Here is a 14,829-nt window from a genome sequence, read left to right as displayed (position 1 = left end):
ATATGGCAAAGATTAACACTACCATAACACTACCACATTACTACCATATTACTACCATATGAAACTCGGCCGACTGGGCTAGCTGGGTGGGTAAAGTGCCTGCCTGGAAACCCAAAGGTCGCGGGTTCGATTCCCGCCTCGGGCTTGGATCAAAGTACTGCAAAAACCTTGGGAGGTGCATTATGGCCACAGAAGCCTATGCACCAACAACTATCAAAAAAAAAAAAAAAAAAAACCACATGAAACTCTGAAAAATTGAAAAGGTTTGGCCAGAGCAGTGTACACAATGAACGAAAACAAGGAAGACTCATCTCAGTTGCAGATCTTGCTATTTTGGCTAAAATGGAACAGCTAATTCTTGAAGACAGGTTTATTTATATATAGATTTAGATTTATTTATATAAATATTTATTTATATTTATTTTTATAGCTATAAATTTTTATAGCAAATGAAGTGAACATTAGTCATTGGTCTGTTTGCACCATAGTGCATTTATCAATGATATCGATGAAGGTATATCAGATTTAATGTCCAAATTTGCAGATGATACAAAGGTTGGCAGAGCTGTTAATGACAGTAATGGCAGTGTGCTACCATAAAAGGATCTAGAAAGTTAGACAGATGGGCTGAGAAGTGGCAACTGAAATTTAACATTGACAAATGCAAAGTACTGCATACGGGTAACAATAATCCAAGAGAAACATACCAACTGTGTGGTTCTACACGCAGGGAAGTGGAAAAGACCAGGGGGTAATTGTACAGTCAGATATGACGTTCTCTGAGTAGTGCAGATGTATATATATCATTGAAAAGACTCCCTATCATATATCATATATTCCTATATATTATTGACAAGACTCCATGACCTGCCAGAGCAGGTCATGGAGTCTTGTCAATGATATGTAGGAATTTTGTTAGCAGAGACAAGGAGGTGATTATCCCTTTGTTATAAGGCAATGGTCAGGCCACACCTTGACTACTGCGTTACAGGTCTGGGGGCCTCATTTTAGGAAGGATGTAGAGTTGCTAGAACTCAATTAAAGTTATTAAATTATTCTGTATGTATAAGTGGCAGTCCAATGGGTTCTGAGATTGTTGACACAATCAAAAGCTCCACAGGAAAGGGTGATCCACACAATTGCTGAAGCTTTGTAGCAGAATGTTAGATTTTTTTTTTTTTTTTGACTGAATTCAAATGCGTTGTGACTCGGAAACAAAACAGATGAGCAAAGAATGGGATTCACCTTCACCATCCTGAAAAAATCCAAGGTTCAGTTGTCTGCCAACAACAAGGTCATGTTACTAGTCTTCTGGGACTGTAATGGTATCCTTGCAGATTACCTCCCAAAATGCAACAGCATCACAACAAAAGCTTCTTGAAAAGTTAAGAGTGACTGTCAGTTTGAAGAGATGCAGGGAGCTATCCAAAGGTGTGTCTGCTTCCTTTTGTTTTAATTTGATTTTAATATTGATCTCTCACCTTCAAATTTTTTCCTGTTCTCTAAAATGAAGAAACCATTACAGAGCAGCAGATTTCAGAATGATCAGAGATCATTAAGCTTGGTTTTCTGCTAATAATGAGTTCTGTTAGAGATGAGTGATGATCATAATTGAAATAGATTGTGTATATAATTGATAATTGAAGAAAAACAAGAAAACTGAAGGAGAAGGGGGGGGGGAGAAAACAGTGGAAATATTTTAACCTGAAGTATGTTATGAAAACTAAAGTTAGAGATATTGTAATTATTTAGTTGTAACAGAAGTTTATCTTGTTTTGATAACCTTGAATTGAGTCCCTTTGCGTGCTCTCTCCCCCCCCCCATTTTTCAGTTTTCTTGTCAATTTCATAATTGACTGATTTGCATATAATTGATTAATTTCAATTATTGAAATAATTCAATTATTAATCATTAAATTATGCCCATTAAATTTAATGGGCCTGAAAGAGCCCATCTATAGATGGAGGAAAATGTGTAGCTCTAGAAGTGACTCCACATAGAAGATTGAAATTGCCAGCCAAATTTCAAATCCTTATTGGCTGCCAATTGTAGTAATTGGCATCCAATATTACATAATAGTACTATTTTGTCTTTTAATGTTTTGGAATTGTTTTGTTATTCAGGTGATTTCTGAAAATTTCAGTGTCACTAATTGAACTAAAATTAAATTTTTCTAGGGACTTTACAGTATATGGCTCCAGAAGTAATAGATAAAGGACAACGAGGATACAGTGCACCTGTAAGTTATTTAATACCTACGACATTTTATACATGTCTATATGTAGTTTTGCCTAGACACTTTTAGAAACTTGGTATTGCAAGCCTGTGCTGATTACATCTGTTTATTTTTACTTCCTCCCCCCCCCCCCCCCCCCCGCTCTTATTTAGTCCTTAAGCATCAGTTGAGTAGTGGAAGAAAAAAAATTTGTGATTAAATTTTTGTTAATGTCTCTGTTAAGAAAAAATTGGTGTTTAAATTTTTTTTAACCTGCTGGGAAAATGGAGCAAATTTTCCCACACAACTATCTGGAATATCAGTGGTTGGCAACCACATCACAAAGGTTAGACTTTCCAAAGGTGACACACAAGATGATTTTATTTAATTATTCCTATAAGGCAATGTCACCAGAGTTGGAATAGAAATGGAAGTGCATCTGTGGCTTAATTAAGTTTAGAGTGAAGCTTCTTAATTATGTTTTAAAATCTTTATCTACTTTGTGTGTCTTATTTTTGTAAAGTTTGGGTAAATAGGTTTTTTTTTTTTTTTTTTTATATAGGTAATGGCACATTGATTACCCAAACTAATTACGGATCACTTTGGATTTATGTAACTCATTTATGTATTTTCCTGAATCATTTTAAAAATTGATTGTCATTATTAATCCTTTCCTTAAAAAATAAGTTTTAAAAAAATGAAAACTTTGTACATAAATGCTTTTAAATATTCATTTGTTATTATTTTGACCTGAGTTCCTAGCATCAGAGTAAAGTATATTGTCACATATACTCTGCATCAATTTCTGTATTTCCTAATTTGATTTCATCAACTTCTAGTTCTGAATCCAGAAGAATTTTTTCAATTTCAGCTTTTGCAGGCAAAAATTGGACAATGTTGTCCAATCTGTATGATGTCCTTCTCTGATTTTTAAAGCTGTTTTCAGTTCATATATTAAAACTGTTTTTACAATTACGGTACAGTGTCAGTTATCCATAATAATTAATGTCAGACCTTTTCCAGATAGCAAAATTTTCCGGATAATCGAACATAAGATAAAATTAAATAAATTTTTTTATAATGTATTAAGGTAAAAGAAAGACTTTTTTTTTTTTAAATAGTGTGAAAAAAAAAAAAATTATTTAACTAAAATAATAATAATAATAACAACTTATACGAGGGTGTATCAAAAAGTTCATACTCTGACCTAGATAAAACATCAGTAGGAAGATGCTGTTTTTAATATAAGTTGTCTACATATTGAATAACTAACATGTGATATTTCATTCCTGTAGGTGATTGTAAACCAGAGGTGGAGCCAAGAATCTGAGGAAGGAAGCTATGGTTGACAAAGTGTGGTATCGAGCAGTGATTAAATTTCTGCATTTGCAGGGTATGAAAGCTCAGGAAATAGACGAAGAATTGAAAGCTGTGTATGGGCAGAATTGTCCATCCTATGACACTGAAAAAAAGTGGAAACGGGAGGTCGTAGAAGCATCTTTGAGGATCCAAGAGTCCAAGTGAATCCAAGTTTGAGGATCCAAGTGGTCCTTGAGGTTGTCACAGACATTCTCTCAGATATACCAAACAAGCTGTACTTGCTACCTGGGAGTTTAAACGCTGATGGAACTGATATTCGGGTGACACTCAAGTCAAAGTGGACCCAACTTCGGCGAAGTCCGGACGGTCTGTGACAGCTAAATGTGTATGGACAGAATTCTCCATCCTATGACACTGAAAAAAAAGTGGAAATGGGAGGTGCAGTGAGGTCGTAGAAGCGTCTTTGAGGATCCAAGAGTCCAAGTGGATCCAAGTTTGAGGATCCAAGTGGTCCTTGAGGTTGTCACAGACATTCTCTCAGATATGCCAAACAAGCTGTACTTGCTACCTGGGAGTTTAAACACTGATAGAACTGATATTCGGGTGACATTCAAGTCAAAGTGGACCCAATTTCGGCGAAGTCCGGACGGTCTGTGACAGCCAAATCCTCTGCTTGCACCTTCACGATGGTGGGACTGTTAGTAATCCTGGGTATAACCGCCATGCACAAATACATGGTGGGTGACCACCCAGGTGTGAACCAACGTAAGCAGGGTTCGAGGTGTGGCGCCCGCACTACATGGAGGAACGCCGACCCTCTGTTACCAGGCAGTACTAGGTGGTAGATGACTCTCATCAACCGGTGAAATACCACCACTTTGCTTATTGGAGGCTTGAAGTGGTGGAACCCATGTTTAGTCTCTAGAGCTAAGTTCCGGTCAACCCTTCCCTATCTCTTCCATCACGCAGTATAATTGATGACTTTTGAGGTTTTGATGAACGTCGTGGCGAGATCCAATATTCCTTACATTTCGAGGGTACAGCTCTAAAACGGTGTTCACAGGCTAGCCACTAGTTAGTACACTGGACCGAACCTATTGGTAACTCTCTAGGAGGCTTCTGGATCAGCTAGTGTATAATCTTGCTACCTCTACTCTGCCAGATAGTGACTTGAGGGAGTCCAAGTAGTGTTTATGCGGGGAGTATTGCCGAGGCCACGTTATGTCAAGGATCTGGGTATATTCTTACACGTGTACGCCATATCCAAAAATTTCATTACTTCATAGAGCATGTCCCACCTACGTTTTCTTACTATTGAATACACCACAAATTGTCAAACTAATAGAGCAAGCTTATTTGCGAAAAGATCTAAACCTCCCAAGGACTTCCTAATTCATTTCATAAATATACGTGGTCTCAATTCTAATCTCAACGATGTCCATTTCCGCATGCAGTCTGCCAAACCCCATGTACTTTTTCTGACAGAATCTCAGTTATCGGTTGATTCATCTACTGCTCATCTGAGATGCCCAAATTATTCGCTGTATGATTCCTTTCACCTCAAAGTTGGTACTTGTGCATATGTCCGTTCTGATATTCCCTGTCAGAGACTTGGCAATTTGGAATCTCCTCTATTTGATCTTCTCTGGCTTAAAATCTCTCTACCTCAATGTGTCAAATTCATCTGTTGTCTCTACCGTTCTCCCAACTCAGCTAATCACTTGGAGATCTTTGACTTCCTCTCTTTGCAACTTGACTTGCTCCAGTCCAACTTTCCTAACAGTGAAGTAATTTTCCTTGGTGATTTTAATGTTCCCAACTCCAGCTGGCTTCCATTTTCTAGTCACACTGACCCAGCAGGTCGAGATGCTGAGGCTTTTGCAATTACTTATGACCTAGCACAGACTGTTCATTTACCTACAAGAATACTGGACAATCCTAATCATACAGCCAATACGCTTGATCTTTTTCTCACAAACAACCCTTCTAAGTACACGATCGAAGTGAGAGGTCCTTTAGGCACTTCAGATCACAACTTGGTGATTGTCTCTTCTCCAATGGAACCTTTATCTCATGGCTATTCCCAACCTCGTGTTGTTTGGCATTACAAGAATGCAAAATGGGATGACCTGCGAGTCTTCTTTTCCATGGTCGGATTACTGTTTCAAAACTTCTGATGTCAAAGTTTGCTCAGATCGTGTCAGTGAAATTATTCTTGCAGGAATGGAATCCTTTATCCCACACTCAACTTTAAAATCTCGTCCTTTATCTAAACCTTGGTTTTCCAATAAATGTGCTAAGGCTGTTTAAGAAAAGAAATTGCATATCGTAATTGGCTTTTTTCTGATTCTTCAGTGTCATTTTTTGCCTACACCAAAGCTCGCAACAGTTGTAAAGCTGTTATTAATCAGTCCAAAATAGAGTTTGAACAGGCCAAGATTAGAAAACTTGCTTCTTGCCCTAATGGTAGCCAAGCATTCTGGTCTCTTGCCAAAGCTATTGGCCTCAACTTTTGCCCATCTCTGCTCCCACCTCTGTCCAAACCAGATGGTTCTGTTGTCACTTCAGCCAAGGATAAAGCTGACCTGCTACCATCCCATTTTTCTTCCAGCTCATGTATTAATGATCTTGGTAAAACACCTCCCACCATTCCCAACATGCTCCATTCAATGCCTCCTGTGGTCTTCCGTCAAAAGGATATCAGAAGGATTTTGATGAATCTTGATGCTAAGAAAGCTCCAGATCCATGATGGTATTTCTCCACTTGTTCTCAAAACCTGTGCTCCTGAACTTACTCCTATTCTTTGCCGCCTTTTTTGACTTTCTTATTCCAAAGGTGTTTTTTCTTCTGCTTGGAAATTTGCTCATATCCAGCCAGTTCTTAAAAAGGGTGACAAATCCCTCCCATCCAATTATCGTCCCATTGCAATTACTTCTACTCTTTCTAAAGTAATGGAGAAATCAATTAACCGCCAACTCTTAAACTACCTACAAACCTTCCGTCTGATCAACGATCACCAGTATGGATTCTGCCTGTGTCGATCCACTGGTGATATTCTGGCTTTTCTTACCCATTTATAGTCAAATTCAATGGAAAGGTTCGGTGAAACACAAGTAGTGCTCTTGACATCTCCAAGGCTTTTGATCGTGTTTGGCATAAAGGTCTTCTAAACAAGCTTCCATCTTATGGTTTGCCAACTGTTTTTAGTAATTGGTTATCCAGTTTTCTCTCTGATCGCTCACTGAGGGTGATGGTAGATGGCTCTCTGTCTTCTAACTTCTCCACTAATGCCGGTGTCCCCCAAGGTTCAGTTCTTTCCCCCACTCTTTTCCTCTTGTACATTAATGACCTTCTTCCATTGACTGGAAATCCTATCCATAGTTTTGCCGATGATAGCACATTGCATTCCACTTTCCATTTTGAGAAACCTTGTCCTGTTCAATCAGCTTCAACTTCTCGAAAATCTGCTACCAATTCCTTAAATGCCGATATTCAGATAATTCTCCAGTGGGGCAAAGACAACTTAGTTGATTTCAACCCTTCTAAAACTCAGTCTTGTCTTATATCTCGCAAAAAGGATTCTTCTGCTCCTATGCTTATCTTTAGTGACACTCCGATTTCTAGGCAAAATGATATATCTCTTTTAGGGATTACCCTGACTTCTAATGTCTCTTGGCACAAGCACATTACAAATATTGCTTCCTCTGCATCTAAAAAACTTGGTTTTCTCTTTCGCTCTCGGCGTTACTTTTCTTCCAAACAGCTGCTCACTCTGTATAAATCGCAAATCTGCCCTGCCATGGAATATTGTTCCCACATCTGGGGTGGTGCCCCCAAAACCTGTCTCAGGCTTCTTGATTCCATTCAGAACAGGGCAGTTAGGTTAGTAGTAGTAGTAGTAGTAGTAGGGGCATGTGATGCAAGAAAGCAAGTGTATGAACTTATGCAGCATCAGCCAAAAAAAAAAAATCACACCATTCCCTCCAAATGCCTGTCCAGTTCCTCCTTAAATTTATTCAACCTATCAACTTCCACAACGACAGATGGAAGTTTGTTCCAGCAATTAACCACCAGTTGGCTAAAGGCAAATTTCCGCACATCCATTCTACATCTGTCCTTTCTTAATTTGAATTTATGCCCCCTCAGGTTCGTAATCTGAACAAGTGGAAGGATCCCATCTGAATTCAGCGTGCTCAACCCATTCAAGGCCTTATACACCTCAATCAGATCACCGCGCAGGTGCCTAGTCTCCAGCCACTGCAATTTGCAGAAATTAAGCCTCTCGTGATAAGAGGATCCCTTCATTCCCCTCACCAATCTTGTTGCCCTTCTCTGTAAACGCTGAAGTAAATCTACATCCTTCCTAAAATGAGGCCTCCAGACCTGTACGCAGTACTCAAGGCGTGGCCTGACCATTGCCTCTGAGGCATAACACCTCATTTTCCCTGCTAGCAAAATTCCTATATATCATTGACAAAACCCCATGACCTGCCCTGGCAGCCTGTCTGCATTGCTAAGAAAACTTCATATCTGCCTGCCCAATTACTCCCAGGTCTTTTTCATTTTCTACCACCTTAAGTGTAGTACCACACAGTTGGTACGTTTCTCTGGGGTTACTTCTACCCATATGCAGTACTTTGCATTTGTCAAGGTTAAACTTCAGTTGCCACTTCTTAGCCCATCTGCCCAAATTGTCCAGATCCTGTTGCAGTAGCACACTGCCATTACTGTCATTAACAACCCTGCCAACCTTTGTATCATCTGCACACTTCGACATTAAGCCTGATATACCTTCATCAATATCATTGATAAATATACAAAACAACAGTGGACCTAACACCGAACCCTGTGGGACTCCACTAATAACATTAATCCAAGAAGAGCAGCACCCATTGATTACCACCCTGTGTCTTCTCCCACTTAACCATCCTTTTATCCATTGTAGCAACTTACCATTAATACCATTCTGCTCCAATTTGTACAATAGTCTTCCATGCGCAACAGTGTCAAAAGCTTTCCTGAAATCCAAATATATGATATCAAAATTATTAATTAATGATTCATCTCTAACAGTCTCTCCACTCACTTTCTCATAAACGTACTGTTTCTGCTGCATGCCTCTTCTACAGATACTTCCATGGGCACTGTTCTTCTGAATTGGCTTCTATAATTCCCGCTCTCTCTTTCAAAACAGTCCGAACACGTGCCGACACCAGCCAACATCCATTTACTGTCCAACTTCAAACCCACAGAACCAACTTTTCATCTTCCTCATTTATTCATTCAACTGCCGTTTTCTGGAACAACCTTCCTTCATACGTATTTCCTGAAAATTACAATCTACAGAAGTTCAAGTCCAACGTCAACAAATATCTTCTTTTGTCCTCTCAACCTCCCACCCAAGCACAGTACTAAGTACTATAGGTTCTAATATCTCTCGTGTTTTGGGTTCACATAAAAAAAAAAAAAAAAGAGAAGGAAGGCCATCACACCCACAGACAGTGAGATGGTTGCATAGGTTGAGCAGCTGGATTGAGCGACAGACGTGTGACAGTTCATTTCATTGCAAATGAGTGGGAATTAGTTATGGGTCTGGCCACAGCATTTTACATGACCATCTGCACGTGTCTAAGATCTCCGCCTGATGGGTTTCAAGATTGCTGATGCCTTTGCAAAAATAATGTCGAATGCAATGTTCTCGCCAACCGTTGGATTTGTGTAATGTGGATGTTGAGAACTTTTCTGATTGATTGGTGACAAATGACGATTGCTGGGTGTACCAATATGAACCTGAGACTAAAGACATGTCAAAGCAGTGGAAGCACACCTCCCAAAATGGCAAAGACCACTCCATCTGCGAAGAAGGTGATGTCGTCCGTGTTTTCGGACAGAAAAGGGTTATCCTGACAGATTACGTACCACGTGGTTCCACACTTACCAGACAATACTACAGAAACCTTTGAAAAAGGTACGCGATGCTTTGAAGGTGAAAAGGCGTGTAATATTAATGAAAGGTGTTCGTCTTCTCCCACTTGAGCCTTGCACAATCTCTCTCCAGGGCCGAATTGATTGAAAAGGCTCTCATCATATACTCCCTCTTATCGTGTCTGGGCAGAATTGCAGAAACTTTCACATTGAACCCTAACTCGCAACTTTTTTTCAACAGTGACCTGTACTTTTTGAGTAAATCTGCATATCTCTTACTTTTAATGTCATTAATTTCAACGTGTACAACAATATCATCTTTTGTGCCCTGAAAAGGTGATATCTGCTCTACGTCATCAACTTTTGCCCCTGGCAAACATACCCTTGTCCTGTTCCACCTATTCTACTTACATAGTATATTCCCCGTCTCCCAGACAATAGTCACCAACAATAACTAGTTCCTTTGGGACCACTGCATTCTGCCTTGGAGATTGCCTCTGTGTTGCCTGATGCACAGGAGTGAGCTCTGTCATTGAGTTGGGCAGCTGAAAGCCTGATGTGTCCCTCATATTAATTTTTTCGAGGGCATTTACCCTTCACCTCAAGCTCTCGTAGACGCCCATCAGAACTCTGAGTTGGTGCCTAATTTCTTGACACTCCAGACACCTAGCCCACACAAAGGCATCCTCCTTGGCTAGATCATGTTCTGCTTTAGAAATGTCGGCAAACATTTCACATTTTGCACATTTTTTGAGACTGATGCTTTGGAGAATCGCCACCTTTTTTCTCCCCCGAGCCACAGCACTCTCGCTAGTCTGTGATCTTTGCTTCGCAGCGCTTATCTGGGTCATGATTTCCGATTAAATACAATTTAATTAACAATTAAATTTAATTAGATTAATAATATTTTTGATTAATTGATAATACTATAATAAGCTAACAGATTCCTAATACAATGCTTCGTATCACGTTATCTAGTTTAATTTTATACCTTACGCTATCAGTTCGAGATATATATACTTTAAGCTATTTCTTATTGACTACAATATGGCGGCTAGTTCAACAATATTGGCGTCTACACAGAGAGTCGTAACTTCCAAAAATCGCTGATTAAATTCAAAATAAGAAGCTAACGAATGCTACTAAACCTATTGAGGTGGTTCTGACCAAGAATTGAAAGGCAACATGAATATAGTGCTCCTTGATGTTTTGTGATTTTTAGTAGTTCAAACTACTCAAATTGGATATAGTTTATGTTCATCAAGCTCTCCAGGTGATGGCGAGTCCACAGACACTTATTTTATGCCGAACTTCTAAGGCGTTCAATTGATATGGAAGTTTTCAAATACCAGTATCACAATGTTCGATCTAGCGGTCTGCACTATTTCAACACCATATAGGTTCAGCAGTGGTTTAATTAATTTTTGTTGTTGAACTACGTTGCTTGTAATTATTCCTACTAGTCTAAACATTGCCTAGAACATCAGTCCATTATTCCAATTCAAAAATATATATTTTTATGATGATTGAATTTTCCATTCCTGATTTATGGCTGATTGACAATTTGAGTAATTTTATGTCACATGGAGGCAGCCATTGCTTCTTCCTCGGGTGTTGACAACAAAGGCCTTGTTGTTGTTGTTAGGTCACGTGACCATAAGGCCCTGTTTTGATTGGCTGTAGCTGCAATACTGAAGAGAGCCAGTTTATTCCTGGCATGACTGGAGTACTCATATAATGATTATAATATTTCACATTAAAATATACTATTGACTTCTGTAATGCCAGTGCTCCTTGTTTCTTTCCCAGGGCTGAGATAGTGCCCCAACAATTTTGACGGAAAGTATTGCATCCATAGAGAAATACCAAGGAATTTGCATTTCTCTTCCCCCCCCGCTTCTGATTACAGACTTAGCATGGGTAAGGACCAACTTTTTTCCTGGACAGTCTACGTTGTTCATACTGCTGCCATCATTCTTGCCGCCCCCAAATCTCTCCGGACAAATTAGTTCAGAGTCTCTAGGACAACTCCTCTTTCACCTGGGAATCTCTCCCCAACGTGACTGCTGGGAATAGCCCAAAATTTTGCAGATGGATCGCTTTGGAACTACCGAACCCATGGACTTGTGGTGCATGTTAAACAGCGACATTTCCAAAGAATCACCATATTTTAATGAAAATCAGGAGTTTGCTATTGCAAATTGATCATCGTCAACAACTAGTGAAGTTTTGCTGAATTCCGGCACATTCAGGCATAAAAGGAAATGAATTGGCTGATATATCGTACATCGACACTTCAAAATCTGGCTAATCTTCAAGAACCGTTGACATTACATCATATCAGAGGAGAGGAGGCAAATATTAAGGAACTTTTTTTTGCTTTTTGAAACAAATTGGAGTGTATAATCTTTTATGAATAGGTTTCAGAACTGAAATGAATTTGAACTGCTACGTTCTTAATTATTTTCTAATATAACTACAAATAGTGCACTATAGCCATAGAAGCTAATGCACCAGTAAACAACCATACCCCCCAACACACACACACACACACACACACTCTACAAGATCAGCAGAAATTAAATCTGAACTATTCCGATTAATCTGTAAATCATGGACTCAACAGAAGAATGACAAGAAGAGACAGAAATCTTACTAACTGAGACCAGAGCCATATGAACTGCTAACCAGACTGAAGATATGGACGACCTTACACTAACTCCCATGACAAAGAAAAAGAATAAACTGGTGGTCCCAAAAAGTGATAGGAAAACCAGGAATAACTCCTCAGAGCAGAAGGAACAGGAAGAAGTAACAAACACTCAGGCTGACTTTGCGGTTCCGAAACAACAGGACTCTTACCCCCGCTGGACCCCACCCTGCCAGATGGCCCAGTTCTCACGCAGATGCTAACATTAAGAACACAACTGGAAGCGTGTTGTGTAATGGCAATGTCCAACAGCAGGATCACGACAGAACTGAGAAGCGAGATAATCATTATATGGAACAAAACGGAAATTATTCTGGTCAATTCGCAAAGTGAACAAGAGAAAGCCACAGCTAAATTGGAGGCCTACTTGGACGAGTGGGGCAAACAAATCCCCCTCATATGCAGATGCACTGAGGAACCCACAAAACAAGGATGCTAATGCAAAGGTGTCCCAGCAGAGGAAGCAACCCTTATTTAGAGCCCCCATCCTGGTGGTCCTCAGACCGACAGTAGACACTAACGGCGCCCAGACAAGTGAGGAACCAAAGACAACCATCATGACTCAACTAAAGGATGACCTGAAAACAATGAGAATAAAGAGCATATGAAAAACAAGGAATGTAGGAGTCCTAATAGAGACTGAAACCAGGCAAGACAGATAACATTATGACAAACACCAAAGTTGCTATGATGGGACTCGCGGCTGAACCTCCGAAAGGGCGGGACCCCTTGATCTTAGTCTTTGATGTGGATAAAGACATCACAGCTAAACAACTGGAAGATGATCACAAGGAATGTGCAAATACCTAATTTGGGAGAAGAACAGGGGTGACTTGTGCAGCCAAAATATTACCCAAAGTCAAGGGAAGGCTCGAATCACAACTGGATTGTGGAGCTAGCCCCGGCCTCCAGACAAGACTGTACGTTGACTGGAGCAGACAGATTTCGGGAGCACGTGGCTGTACCCAAGTGCTATAAATGCTGCAGGTTCAGTCATACCTCCCATACATGCACCCAGGCCACATCAACCTGTGGACACTGCTCTGCCAAGGGGCATGAGTATAAAAACTGCCCCAACAAAGAGCAACAACTAATTTGCACAAACTGAAGTCCCTGAAACTGGAGCACTCACATTCCATTAGAGATCCAAAATGCCCCACCTTCATAAAAAAAAACCAAAAAAAAAACCTTTTACCAGTCTAGAACCGACTATGGCTATACGAGCTAAAAGGTATAACACAACAAGGTTACTAATATTCCAACAGAACGCACAGCGCCCGGACAACTCAGAAGAAAGGCTGATGAAGAAAATGCCGATATCTTAATCATATCAGACTGGAGCAGACTCCAGTCATACAGGAGCCATACCCACACAAGACAGGTGAACGCATACCCCGGGATGTGCAAAATAGTGCAAACTGAGGAGACCGGTGGGTTGCAACACTAGTACGAAGTAGAGGAGATCACCCCTGCAGACACTGCTGAATACACTTCCCAACCAGAAGATCATCACTGGGGTAGACGTCAACTGTCGATCCCCAGCCTGGCACAGTCAAACACCAGATAGGAGAAGGACATAATGGAACACTCGAGGTGTTCCTGATAAATTCTTCTATGATAGTATTAAATCAACCATGCCACTTACCAACCTTCTGTAATACTATGTGGGAGGCCACAATAGATGTTTCCTTCGCAACCACCAATGTGGCCGAACGTGTTGTGGACTGGGCAGTCCAAGACTCCTGGACGACGTCACACCACAGAATGCTTACCTACCAAATCAACCGGACAGTTAGCAGAGCTCCAGTGGTCAAACACATGATGAACCATTTTGCAGTTAACAAGGCTGACTGGGAACTCTTTAGGAGGCTGCTGTGCCAGGCGGCGAGGCATTGGATGGAGGTAACCAATGACTTGACCCAAATGAGATCCAGAGGAGGGTCACAAAAATTATCACCAACGTTAGCGAAACAGGAATGAAGAGGAAGATTCCAACACCGGGCGCAGTCCCCTGGTGGACCCGAGAAATTGAAACATTAAGAAAGCAAGTCATAAAGGCAACAAAAGAGTTTCAAAGGGCAAGGCATATCTGGCCAGAGCCGGAAGTAAGACTTAAGAGAAAGATATACAATATTGTTAGAAACAGCTACACAGACCTGATATGCAAAAGCAAGTGGAAGACCTGGTCAACACAGCTGGAAATGCCGATTCCTGGGGGATAGTCTAAAAAGTTGTTGCTAGCAAACTCCCCAAAGGAGGAAATAATAAATGCAACTCGGAACCCCGCTGGGCACACTAGCCACCACTTGGGAACAGTCTATCAATAACATACTCATCCAGATATATCCTGAACCAGCTGTCTCAACCTTAATGGGACAGGTACAGATACAGATATGTAGAGAAAATGAAGCATACAAAACACAGCAAATAGAACAGCCCTTCACCATGGAGGAATTGCATACCGCTGCGGCCCTCATAAGGAATAGAAAATGTCCCGGCCCAGATCTTCTGGAGCCGGAAATTATAAAAAAAGGTAATAGACACCACCCTGGAACTGCTCCTTAGATTATACAACACATGCCTAAAAACAGGAACTTACCCAGCCGACTGGGAACTTGCAACCATGAAGCTCATACCCAAGAATCCTTCAAAGCCTCC

General features: G+C 40.5%; 1 protein-coding gene across 6 annotated transcripts in view; it reads left to right on the top strand.

Moving 5' to 3' along the window:
- Nucleotides 1-14,829, top strand: part of Ask1 (apoptotic signal-regulating kinase 1) — an 843,483-nt gene that overhangs the window by 407,621 nt on the left and 421,033 nt on the right. For all 6 annotated transcript variants that reach the window (XM_090379009.1, XM_090379010.1, XM_090379014.1 and 3 more), the window contains one exon: nucleotides 2,178-2,239. In XM_090379009.1, the coding sequence (XP_090235135.1) occupies nucleotides 2,178-2,239 (62 nt within the window). The remainder of the gene's footprint in view (nucleotides 1-2,177; nucleotides 2,240-14,829) is intronic.

The sequence above is a fragment of the Mastigoproctus giganteus genome, chromosome 8, assembly GCF_048544385.1.
Source record: "Mastigoproctus giganteus isolate SK-2022 chromosome 8, ASM4854438v1, whole genome shotgun sequence".
Classification (NCBI taxonomy): Eukaryota; Metazoa; Arthropoda; class Arachnida; order Uropygi; family Thelyphonidae; genus Mastigoproctus; species Mastigoproctus giganteus.
Note: the sequence above shows the minus strand (reverse complement) of the source record. Positions and strands in the feature narration are given on the sequence as shown.